This window comes from Penicillium antarcticum, assembly GCF_028974205.1.
Source record: "Penicillium antarcticum strain IBT 31339 chromosome Unknown utg000002l_segment0_segment0, whole genome shotgun sequence".
NCBI classification, from domain to species: Eukaryota; Fungi; Ascomycota; class Eurotiomycetes; order Eurotiales; family Aspergillaceae; genus Penicillium; species Penicillium antarcticum.
In genome coordinates, this window is record NW_026695300.1 from 1,440,510 (window position 1) to 1,451,152 (window position 10,643).

At 47.7% G+C, this 10,643-nt stretch overlaps 2 protein-coding genes across 2 annotated transcripts; both read left to right on the forward strand.

Moving 5' to 3' along the window:
- Nucleotides 1–1,898: 1,898 nt before the first annotated feature.
- On the forward strand, nucleotides 1,899–4,322 carry N7508_001532 (uncharacterized protein; the record flags this gene model as incomplete). The annotated part of the gene is made up of 13 exons (XM_058459598.1): nucleotides 1,899–2,013; nucleotides 2,067–2,100; nucleotides 2,151–2,200; nucleotides 2,251–2,345; nucleotides 2,401–2,546; nucleotides 2,599–2,782; nucleotides 2,844–2,913; nucleotides 2,961–3,296; nucleotides 3,347–3,654; nucleotides 3,703–3,803; nucleotides 3,858–4,030; nucleotides 4,083–4,245; nucleotides 4,295–4,322. The coding sequence occupies 13 exons, from the start codon at nucleotides 1,899–1,901 to the stop codon at nucleotides 4,320–4,322; spliced, it is 1,803 nt and encodes a 600-aa protein (XP_058323130.1).
- A 2,153-nt stretch (nucleotides 4,323–6,475) lies between these two features.
- N7508_001533 (putative SNF2 family helicase/ATPase) lies at nucleotides 6,476–9,901 on the forward strand (the record flags this gene model as incomplete). Its single annotated transcript, XM_058459599.1, has 2 exons — nucleotides 6,476–9,442; nucleotides 9,497–9,901. 2 exons carry the CDS (start codon nucleotides 6,476–6,478, stop codon nucleotides 9,899–9,901), a joined length of 3,372 nt encoding a protein of 1,123 aa, XP_058323131.1.
- Nucleotides 9,902–10,643: the final 742 nt, after the last annotated feature.

The following is a 10,643-nucleotide window of genomic DNA, read 5'->3' on the forward strand; positions in this document are numbered from 1 at the left end:
GCTTTGATGTTAGGTGGCTGATAAACTCAACGATCAAGACTGAGAGTCAAGATTTCACAAACAGTGGGGAATATACCTTTCTTCTGCTAGCCTCCACTGAGAAGTAATCTATCAGTACGTCATTACGTTAATGAAAAAACTAAATCACCAAAGGAAATGATAACATACTGTTCCATGTCACTCAGGGCTTGCTTGTTGTCTGGAAAGCTGCTAGTATATTATGATTCGCAACTGTCTCCCTTACCGAGCTTTTGAAATCGCGCCATCACCCTTGGCTTAAATGCCACCAAGCAAGCCAGTATGGTCCTGACGCCACAAAGGAGCGCCTTCAGAGTCAAGCTGTTCGGATGCCGTTTGAAGAAACATTGTTGTAATGATGTGAGAAAGTTGAGGATTTAGACTTTCAAACAAACATTATCTCTTACCATTGATGAGAGACAGTTGTCGGCCCTTGTTAATTCATAAATTGGCGATGTCGGCATGAATATCAGCACAATGAACTGGATCGTGGTGGATCTATAACTGTGGGTCGTCGGACTGTCGCTCAACCAATCGCGGAGAACCCGAGAGACTTAACCGCCAACAGAAACCTATGTCCTACTAATCAAGCCCTTCATAGGTACATGTGCGTACTCTGCAGCATCTAGTATATTGCTTGATATTCCACAAGAGCCCCCGGTATTTGCTGTTGACCGGCTATTGATATCTATTCCGGCACGTCGAAGCGAAGACCATGCGTCAGTTTATTGGCATACGCCCGGAGCGCCTGACAGAATACGTCCATCATCTCAAACATCTGTAACCCGTTCAATATATCAGATAACAAACCCATTACGACTGCACCCATTCACCGGAGATGGTTACTCCCGATTTTTTCTGTTTTGTCGTCCGACGGACTCAAATCTGCTTCACATAGTACGCTATTGATGATCCTCAGAAGCCGTCTTGTATCACCACAGAATTCTGTCTGCTCCAAAGCAAGGGTTTCCAACCATTTGCATATGGATAGGGCGTACTCAAGGTTACAGAAAGAATGAATAGTGCTCCAAGTTAAGGCCTGCGTCTATACAACAAACTCCACACCAAGTCGCACTGGCTGCATTCTTTGAGTAGTTCTGTGACTTAGGGGGCTTGGAGGATCATCCCAGCATACATCATGGAGCAATCAGCTGCCGCGTTCCATACTTTTTTTGCAGGACCAGCATACAAGCGTGGCAACCTCGCATCGTCGGCCTCTTCCATGATTGAGGCAAGGCTTGGTGAACAATACCGCTTCTACCGACGACTTACGCAGATGGTCCTGTTGTTGAGCGCTTGAACTACGGAAAGGTGATTTGCATTTCCTTGGGAGCTGTTTATGCCTATAAACGGATTATGATTTTTATTGAATGAGAAAAGATCTCCTATCACGAGCATTTAAAACGAGCCAGAACAAAATTGATCATACCGGTTTGATCCAAGGACTATACATATCTGAGATAGGGCACTACTCCATGATGTCTTAGCTGAGTACCTGATTTAAAAACATCCACTTCCTTCCAATAACCTTGAGATCTAAAATGTACCTGCTTATGATAATTATGCATCCTAGCCCCAGTGAATATGAGCGCAATGAACCGATCGTGGTGGATCTATAACTGCGGATCTCGGAATCGCTGGTCAACCAATCGCGGAGATCCCACGATCATCAACCCCAACACCCAGGTTGCCGATCAGTCCCCCTAGTGTAATCGAGCAATGGCCCACCGTAAAATTCTTTGGCCAGCCCCTAACATTTACTAGCTTCGCCGTATTGGTGCGAGTTGAGATATTGGCGTGCGGGGTTATACATATTTAAAGGTGGACTTCCCCCTTGCGCAGACAGAAAGCATCATCGATATTCAACACAGCTGCACATCATGACTATTAGATCCTCAATCCCCCAAAAGAGAAGAAAGGAATATGACGATCATGATCAGATCTTGAAAAATGACCGGCTAACTACTGCTGCTGAGAACTTCTTTGAGGCTCTGTGTAAGCGATCTTGTCCAACGAGCAGTTATCTAGAGAACTAACATTGTTCCCAGCCGAGGCCGGTATCACGCACTGCTTTGTAAACTTGTAAGCTTTGTCAATGTTTACTCGAGTACGTTATGCTAACAAATGATTAGAGGAAGCGATCACCCCGCAATGTTGGAAGCGATGATCAAGGCGAAGCAAGGTGAATCCTGCCAAGATTGGATTCGATGACCAGGGCTGATTGGAAAACAGAGAACAACACCAACTTTCCAAACATCATCACTTGCCCTTCTGAGCTAGTCGCTCTTTCAGCAGCCTTAGGCTATGCTCAGGTTACTGGAGTTCCGGTATGATCCTCTGGAGCCCGATCACACCGCACACTACTGACTTCTGACTGGCTAGCAATGTGTTCTGGTGCATGTCGATTGTGGTACGCTTGCCTTGGGACAATCAGTCCATAATGCCTCCGTTGGCAGAGTCCCCGTTCTGTGCTTTGCTGGCCTGAGTCCGTTCACTCAGAATGGTGAACTGTTGGGTTCGAGAACAGAGTAAGTTTCCTCGAAGAGATGCATTTCGTGATCCAGACTGACAGTACTATAGGTTCATCCATTGGCTTCAAGATGTTCCTGACCAGGCAGCTATTGTTCGGCAATACTGCAGATACACTGGCGAAATCAAGACAGGTCGCAATATCAAGCAAATGGTTGCGAGGGCGTGGCAGTTTGCAACATCTGACCCCAAGGGACCAGCATATCTAATGGCTGCTAGAGAGGTTCTCGAGGAAGTAAGTAGTCAAATAACATCTTATTTGCTGGAATTATAGCTGACAAGGACGGTTCACACAGCGAGTGCCAAGGGAATGTTTGGAGGCAGATACTCTTACTTCCGTTGCTCCAAGTGCATTGCCAGAAGCAGGTAAGACATGTGAACATATCATGACTGGCCATAGCTGACGCTAGCAGATGTGGAACTCATCGCCAAGGAATTGATGAACGCAAAGCATCCGCTTGTTCTTACCACATCTCTTGGTCGCAATCATGAAGCACCCCCACTCCTTGAGAAGCTTTGTGATACATTGCCAATTACTGTAGTCGAACAGATTGGCTCGGACTTATGCATAAGCAGTTCTCATGAGGCTTATCGAGGTTGTACCGTCAGTACCCATCCCGAAGTTTTGGAAGCCGATGTTATCCTCATTATGGACTGTGATGTGCCTTGGATCCCGACAGCCGGCAAGCCTCGACCTGGCACAAAGATCTTCCATCTCGATATTGATCCACTGAAGCAGCAAATGCCACGTGGGTGCCCCGATTCTCTCCTATATGGTCCATCTAACGCTGAAAAACAGTATTCTCGATCAATGCCACTCGCAGATTCAAAGTCGGCTGCGCAATTGCGCTAAAACAAATCAATGATTTCTTGGCCAAGGCTGACATTAACACAGCTCGATACACCCAGGCATTTGAGGAACGATCTACTAATCATAAGAACTGGAGAAAGGCCCTGCAAAATCTTGAAACACCATCAGAGGACGGTGTTGTCAGTGTGCCGTATTTGACATCGAAGTTGCGAGATACGCTCCCACAAGACACTACATATGCCATAGAGGCTGTCACCAACGCAGGAATCCTTATCCATCATCTGAATCTGACCAATGTATGTGTTACCCTTTGATCTTCTTCGTCTATGCTAATAATCGTTTAGCCAGGGAGCCTTGTTGGTAGCGGTGCGGGTGGTCTAGGATGGGGCGGGGGTGCAGCACTGGGCGTCAAACTAGCAAAGCCCAATTCCTTCGTTTGTGGAATGTGAGTGTTCTCAACACTAGCCTCTTTCTCAATGCGAAGCTAACAATAACTCAGTGTCGGTGATGGTGTCTATCTGTTCTCCCAAATGGAGAGCGTGTATTGGATCGCCAGACGCTACGACGTCCCCTTCCTAATGATCGTCCTGAATAACAACGGATGGAACGCACCAAAGGTTTCTGCCCTTCTTGTGCATAAGGACGGCTTAGCCTCCAAATCAAACAGAAGAGGTACGTTGGAAGAGGCCTTATACATTGGTGAATGGCAGCTGATTCACTACAGATCTCAATATCTCGTTTGAGCCCTCGCCTGACTATCCTGGAATTGCCACTGCAGCTGGAAACGCTTGGGGCAAGACTGTCACTACTCAAGCTGAGCTCGATCCTGCTCTCAAGGAGGCGCGAAGTGTTGTCGAGAGTGGAAGATGTGCCGTGGTTGAGGTTGCGTAAGTGCGAAGCATGAGATTTAACTTACATGAACTAATCATTGGACAGGGTTCCATCCATGTGGAAAGAGGAGTAAGGATCAACTTTATTGAAGTACTGAATGAACTAGTTCAGGAGGTTCTCTGTTTGTACCATACCTATAGTGGTCAATGTCTTGATAAATGTCTCATATGAGTAGAGCTAGGGGTGGAGATCCTTTTCAATTCCCTACTTCTGCTCTGTAAAAAGGGCAATAAGATTTGTGGCAGATGATCCATAAAGTCCAGGCAGCTTAATGGCTTACCCTATACAAGGAGATCGCTACAGGACCCTTACCCTAGAGTTATTATTTGCTTTATAATTCTATCTCTTGCGTAGAAAACTTAGAAATTTATAGAAGAAATCCAGTGTATATGTCAGGCGCAATCTCAAAATAAAGTGGAAGAGGCCAGGATTTATGATCTTGACTGTTTTTACGCGGCGTGATACAACGGGTGTCACTGATATACGTGACGGCATTCGACTGTAAAACAATTGGTCATGAAATGATACACATATGTGATACCCGTTTTATCATATAATGGCTGTTCCATAGCTTTCCGAAATGCCTGGCATGCTACTCGAGTAATGGCTATGTAGAAGTCCGCTTCATGTCCCACCGACATAAGTACGTGTACGAGGATGTACCATGCCTTCTGGATCCCTGTAATTCCACAGCTCAGACAAGCTGGAGGAGCTGAGCTCTTCGCCTTCAAATAGAACTCTGTGTACTGAGTGAAATTTTACACTGCTTGGCCGGTCACCAGATTTATTGCAGAACGATCGATATTACGCTGACTTGGATGCTGGCAATGGAGTATGATGACATCCGTAGATCGGATAGCATCTAGTATAAATGGTCAATAGCGTTTTTTTTCTCTGGGAATATGTCTCAAGCCCTGTCGTTCTTCACTTAAACATGTCTTGCGTATGCGAGTACTCTCTCCAACCACTTATTGCAACCAGAACGAACATCACAAGTGGACTTGATAATGTTAAGATAATTCGAAGGCCCAAGACAACTTGACAATTTTTAAGCTCCTTCCCGACAACAAGAGTTCAATCCTCTGAACTATTCGCTTTTGCACTGGCAAGGCAAGTGGAGACTCTGCTGGCCTTACGGTCCTCAAGGGGTTTGAAGTGACATGGACTGATGGGAAGGAATTCGGGATATTTTGCCCAACACAGTTGATGGGTAACACCAATGGAGTTCTTTCGTCTCCAAGTTAGCTCAATGGACATCTGGGCAGGATAGCGAGTGGATGGCCGAGTTACAATAGATCATACGAGGCGGGTGCCGAGGGTGGTCAGACTGAGCAAAACTATGGACGAGGTTATGTGCTTGGGGTGGTAGTTTATATGGACAAGGAAATCGAAGCCATCGGTTTCCAATTCTCAAAGTAGGCTTCTTCAAGCCGCAAAGGGTGAGGACTACATAACAAAACTATTTTAGTGTGCAAGGAGCCTTTCGTTTAAGTTTCCCACTACATGGGTTAGGCTTCCCATATACCGCTATGCGAATGCGAAGACAACGCAAAATATGATATATATTGCAAAATGATTACCTCCATAGAATAATCAGTGGCTTTCTGTCTTTGATTATACTGAGCATGGAAGCTGCAATAGTATTTTATACCTGGTGTTATACTCTTCGAGCTCTCTCTTTTTCTCATTCCTTGTTGTTTCTAGGTCTCACTACATCTGTCTTGTCTTCTTTCTTGTTTTCCAAACTATTCGTGCGTATACTGAAAAGACAGAATACTCGCGTGCTACAGTATAGAGCTTTCTTTGTTTGCCCGCAGTGGTGCCTCAGGCCTCGCGTTGCTGGGGAATCAGACCCGCACACCAAAACAAATCGATATCGATAACGTTGACCTTTCTTTGTTCAACCCCACCATCCACGCCAAAGGTAAGTGAGATCGTCTCGATTTACTCCTGACCGTGCGTCTATCCTCAAGCCACGAAGTGGGAGCCCCTTGCTTCCCAAGAAACAAGAAATCCCCGAGCGGAACACAACATTCCAGAACACCAAGACTAACCTCTAGTTCTAGCGCCCTGATCAGATTCTTTTTCTCGTGTCCAGCTGCGGCACATTGAATTTGATCACCCGAGGCTTCACTCGCCTGTCAATTCACCGCGAACCGCGCCTTGCTCGACTTCGGTCCCAACACCCCGCCGCACCTTCAGCCCGCGTCCCTCGTTCACCACGCAATGGCCAGAGAAAGCAACGCTCCTGCGGAGCCCCTCACTCCAGGCAAGCCAAATCCTCAAGCTCGCCCCGCCCAGGTTCAGCAGCAACCAGAATTCGGAAAGCCCTCGCCGATCGGCCACCCACAACACCGATCAAACCATCTTTTCAATATCCCGAAGCCCAACCAGTCTCGAGCCGAACATCACCGACCTGCCCCTCGACCGCAACCTCAGCATCCCGGTCATCATGCCGCGCATCAGCCATACCGCCAGCCCGCTACAGGTGGCCCAGCTGCGACCCCGTCAGCGAAGCGTAGCGAGCCGTGGGATCCCTTCAAACCAGTGGCACCATCGGCCTACAACAATGCTCGTCCGCTCAACCCACCCGGCTCAGTGAGCATCAAGCGCCCTGAGAATGTCACCTGGACAACTCCGCGTGCCCCGCGGCCGATCTTTACATCAAAGCCAATTCCACCAAAGATGTCGAATGCTTCTAAGAACCTCCAGAGCTTCATAGACCTCACTCAAGATGATAATGGCTCTGTTGCTAGATCCGGCCCTCGTGCGCCACCTGATTTTGGGGCTATGGATATGAACGGGTATGTGGATACAGCTATGGCACAGGAGAACATCAAAGCCTTGCTGGAGGGTGCATTTGAAGACGAGGAGGAGAAATCCGTATCCAAGCCGAAGTCCAAGAAAAAAGGAAAAAAGAAGAAGCAGTCCAAGAAAACCTCAAACGAGGAGAAGAAAGAACCAGTCGCCAAGGATACGAAGAAAGAACAGGCTGCCGATGACCTTGACGATCTCGCTGCTCAGCTTCAAGGAGTCACTGTAAACGATGCAAAGGACTCTAATGACGATTCCAACTACGTGCCTGAAGAAAGAAGCCCCTCAGATAGTCCATCCATCGAAGAGGACGAAGTCGCCGAGGAAGAAAAGGATGACGTCGAAGCCGAAGAGGAAGAAGATGAGGAGGAAGAAGAGGAATCAGATGATGAAGAGGATAGTGTGGTTGAGGGCCTGAAAGTAACCCTTTTGCCGCATCAAATTGACGGTGTGCGATGGATGTGCGACAAAGAGACCGGCCGAAAGACGACTAAAGGAATTTTCCCCAAGGGCGGAATCCTTGCCGACGATATGGGCTTGGGCAAAACAGTGCAAGCTATTGCTTTGATACTCAGAAACCGCAAATCCCACCACGAACACAGCGATAACACCGACGAAAAGGAGGGCAAAACTACCAAGCTGCCTCCCAACTGCAGCAGTTCTACATTGGTCATTGCGCCCCTTGCGCTGATCAAACAGTGGGAATCTGAAATCAAAGACAAAGTCGAAAAGACCCACAAGCTCTCTGTGTGCGTCTATCATGGTGCGACACGGGCAAAGACCTCAAAGAACTTGGATGACTATGATATTGTTATTACGACATATGGTACACTTACCTCGGACTTCAACTCATCCGCTACGGACAAGGCTAAGAAGGCCGGTCTGTTCTCGAACCACTGGTACCGTATTATTCTCGATGAAGCACACACCATCAAGAACCGAAACGCCAAAGCAACGCAATCAGCATATGCGTTGGATGCTCAATACCGGTGGTGCCTATCAGGAACACCCTTGCAGAACAACCTGGATGAACTGCAAAGTCTGATCAAGTTTCTTCGAGTAAAGCCTTACGATGACTTGGCTGCTTGGAGAGATCAGATCAGCCGACCGTTGGCCAATGGCCGCGGGGGTCTTGCTATCCAGCGGCTCCAGGTCTACTTGAAGGCTTTCATGAAACGACGTACTAAGGATGTCCTCAAACTCAACAACGATGTAAAAGATGGCGAAGAAGGAGAAAATGGCAAGCCTAAGAAGTCCAACGGCTTCCACATCACCAAACGTGAGGTCATTAAGGTGGCCCCCGAATTCATGCCTGGAGAATTGAACTTCTACAAACGCCTGGAACAACGCACGGAAAACAGCCTTGAGCAGATGATGGGCGGTGCCAAGGTTGATTACGCCGGCGCTTTGGTACTGCTTTTGCGTCTTCGTCAGTGTTGCAACCACCCGGACCTTGTCAAAGGCGATTTGGCCAAAGACAAAGATATTCTTTTGCAAACCAATCCTACCACCACCCAATCTTCGCAACCGAAGTCTGATGACCTCGACAGTATGGCTGAACTCTTCGGCGCAATGAGTGTTGTGACCAAGAAATGTGACGTCTGCCAAACGGAACTTAGCCAAGACCAGGCCAAGGCTGGTAGTACTCGCTGCGATGAATGTGAAGCCGATCTCAACACCAACATCATTGGCACAGACAAGAAAAAGAAGAAGTTGAAGAAGAGTCGCAAAGAGAAGGATGTTCCGGAATCTCCTTCCCTGCGCAGATCCGAGGCCCAGCTTGCCCGTTCTCGCAAGAACCGACGAGTCGTCCTTGACAGTGATGATGAAGAGGAAGAGGGCGACTGGGTCGTTCCCGAGGATCAACGCAAATTGCCAAGCCTCGGCAAGGCAGGTGGTTCAGATGATGAGAATGCTGAAGGTGGCGGCGAATGGCTCAACTCCGAAGACGAGACTGATGATGAGATCGAGTCTCCATCTAGGAGAAAGAGCAAACCCATCGTTTTGAGCGACTCCGAGGATGAGGAGTCTGAATCTGATGAGGAGTACAACGAGGAAGGTGAAAACGGCGAGTTGCCATCCACTAAGATCCGTCATTTGATGAAGATTCTCAATCGTGAGGCACCCGACTTCAAGTTCATTGTCTTCTCCGTCTTCACCTCCATGCTCGACAAGATTGAGCCTTTCCTGAACTCGGCCAATATCGGCTTTGCACGTTACGACGGTGGAATGGCGAACAACCACCGTGAGGCTAGTCTTGAGAAACTCCGCAACCACAGCGGAACCCGTGTGCTGCTTTGTAGTCTACGCGCTGGTGCATTGGGTCTGAACTTGACTGCCGCCAGTCGTGTTGTCATTCTGGAGCCTTTCTGGAATCCCGTAAGTCACTATATTCACTTCTTCCATATTATGCAATGCTAACTATCAGTCTAGTTCGTGGAAGAGCAAGCCATCGATCGTGTCCATCGTCTCAACCAGACAATTGATGTCAAAATCTATAAGATGGTCATCAAGGGCACTGTCGAAGAGCGAATTGTGGAGCTGCAAGATCGCAAGCGCGAGCTAGCAAACGCCACCATTGAAGGCAAGGCTGGCGCTGGCAAATTGACCATGCGTGATATGATGGCGCTGTTCGGCCGCGACGCCGAATCAAAGTTCACCGATAACCAGAGCACACTGGACTTCAATAGCAAAGTAGGCTTGTTGAACTCTGGAGAAGATGCTACACCCGCGCGTATGTCTTCGCAGGTGTCCTATTCTGACCCTCGCAGCCGTGGCCGGGAATCCCAGCCTAACCGTCCTCGAAATGAGGATTCGGTTTATGGTCGTCGCTGGTGAGCGAGATGAAATCAAATTATGAAATGACGTTTAGGGGCAAGATTTCGGGGAGTTATGGTTGGTGGCCGGGGATATGGTGGACAGCATCAATTTTCGGTGTCTTTTTTCATTAGATCTTTCTCTTTCTTGTTTGATATTCATTCTGTTCTTGACATACTCCACATACTCGATTCATCAACGAGTAAGCTTCTGCTCGTGAAACCTCCATTTAGTTTATAAACCATCGAGCAACACCTTGCAGTCTCGATAACCAGTGCTCAAATTGTTCTAGGCCGGATTAGACCAGAACCAAGGGTGGGAACAAGCCATTGCCATAGACCCGGAACGCATGCCCACGAGTCAAAAGCTTACCCCGGCTTTCGGTATGCCAAGCTCTGGGTCGAACCCGGGATTGTGATCCGGTTGGAAGCTTCAAAGCTGAGGTCTATCTCTATTTCGATGATAGCTGCTTTAAGGAAATATATAGCCCCACAATAGACGGTATCTCCTATAATGACCAAGCGGATTCCTCATGACGCACGAGCCAAGCTACAGAGCCGCTTATATATGCTTGCATGGTGAATTTAGACAAATGCTATTTCTTACACTATTTATTATTGTGTTTTGTCCCATAGATTTCGCTCTATCAATCTCCATAACGTAAAGGTTTTCAATTGTGTGTGGGGACATCTTCTATTATGCTGAAGTGGAGTGATTCTCGGCCGGTCTAGAAATGCACTGTACCTCGCAACTAAGCTCTGTG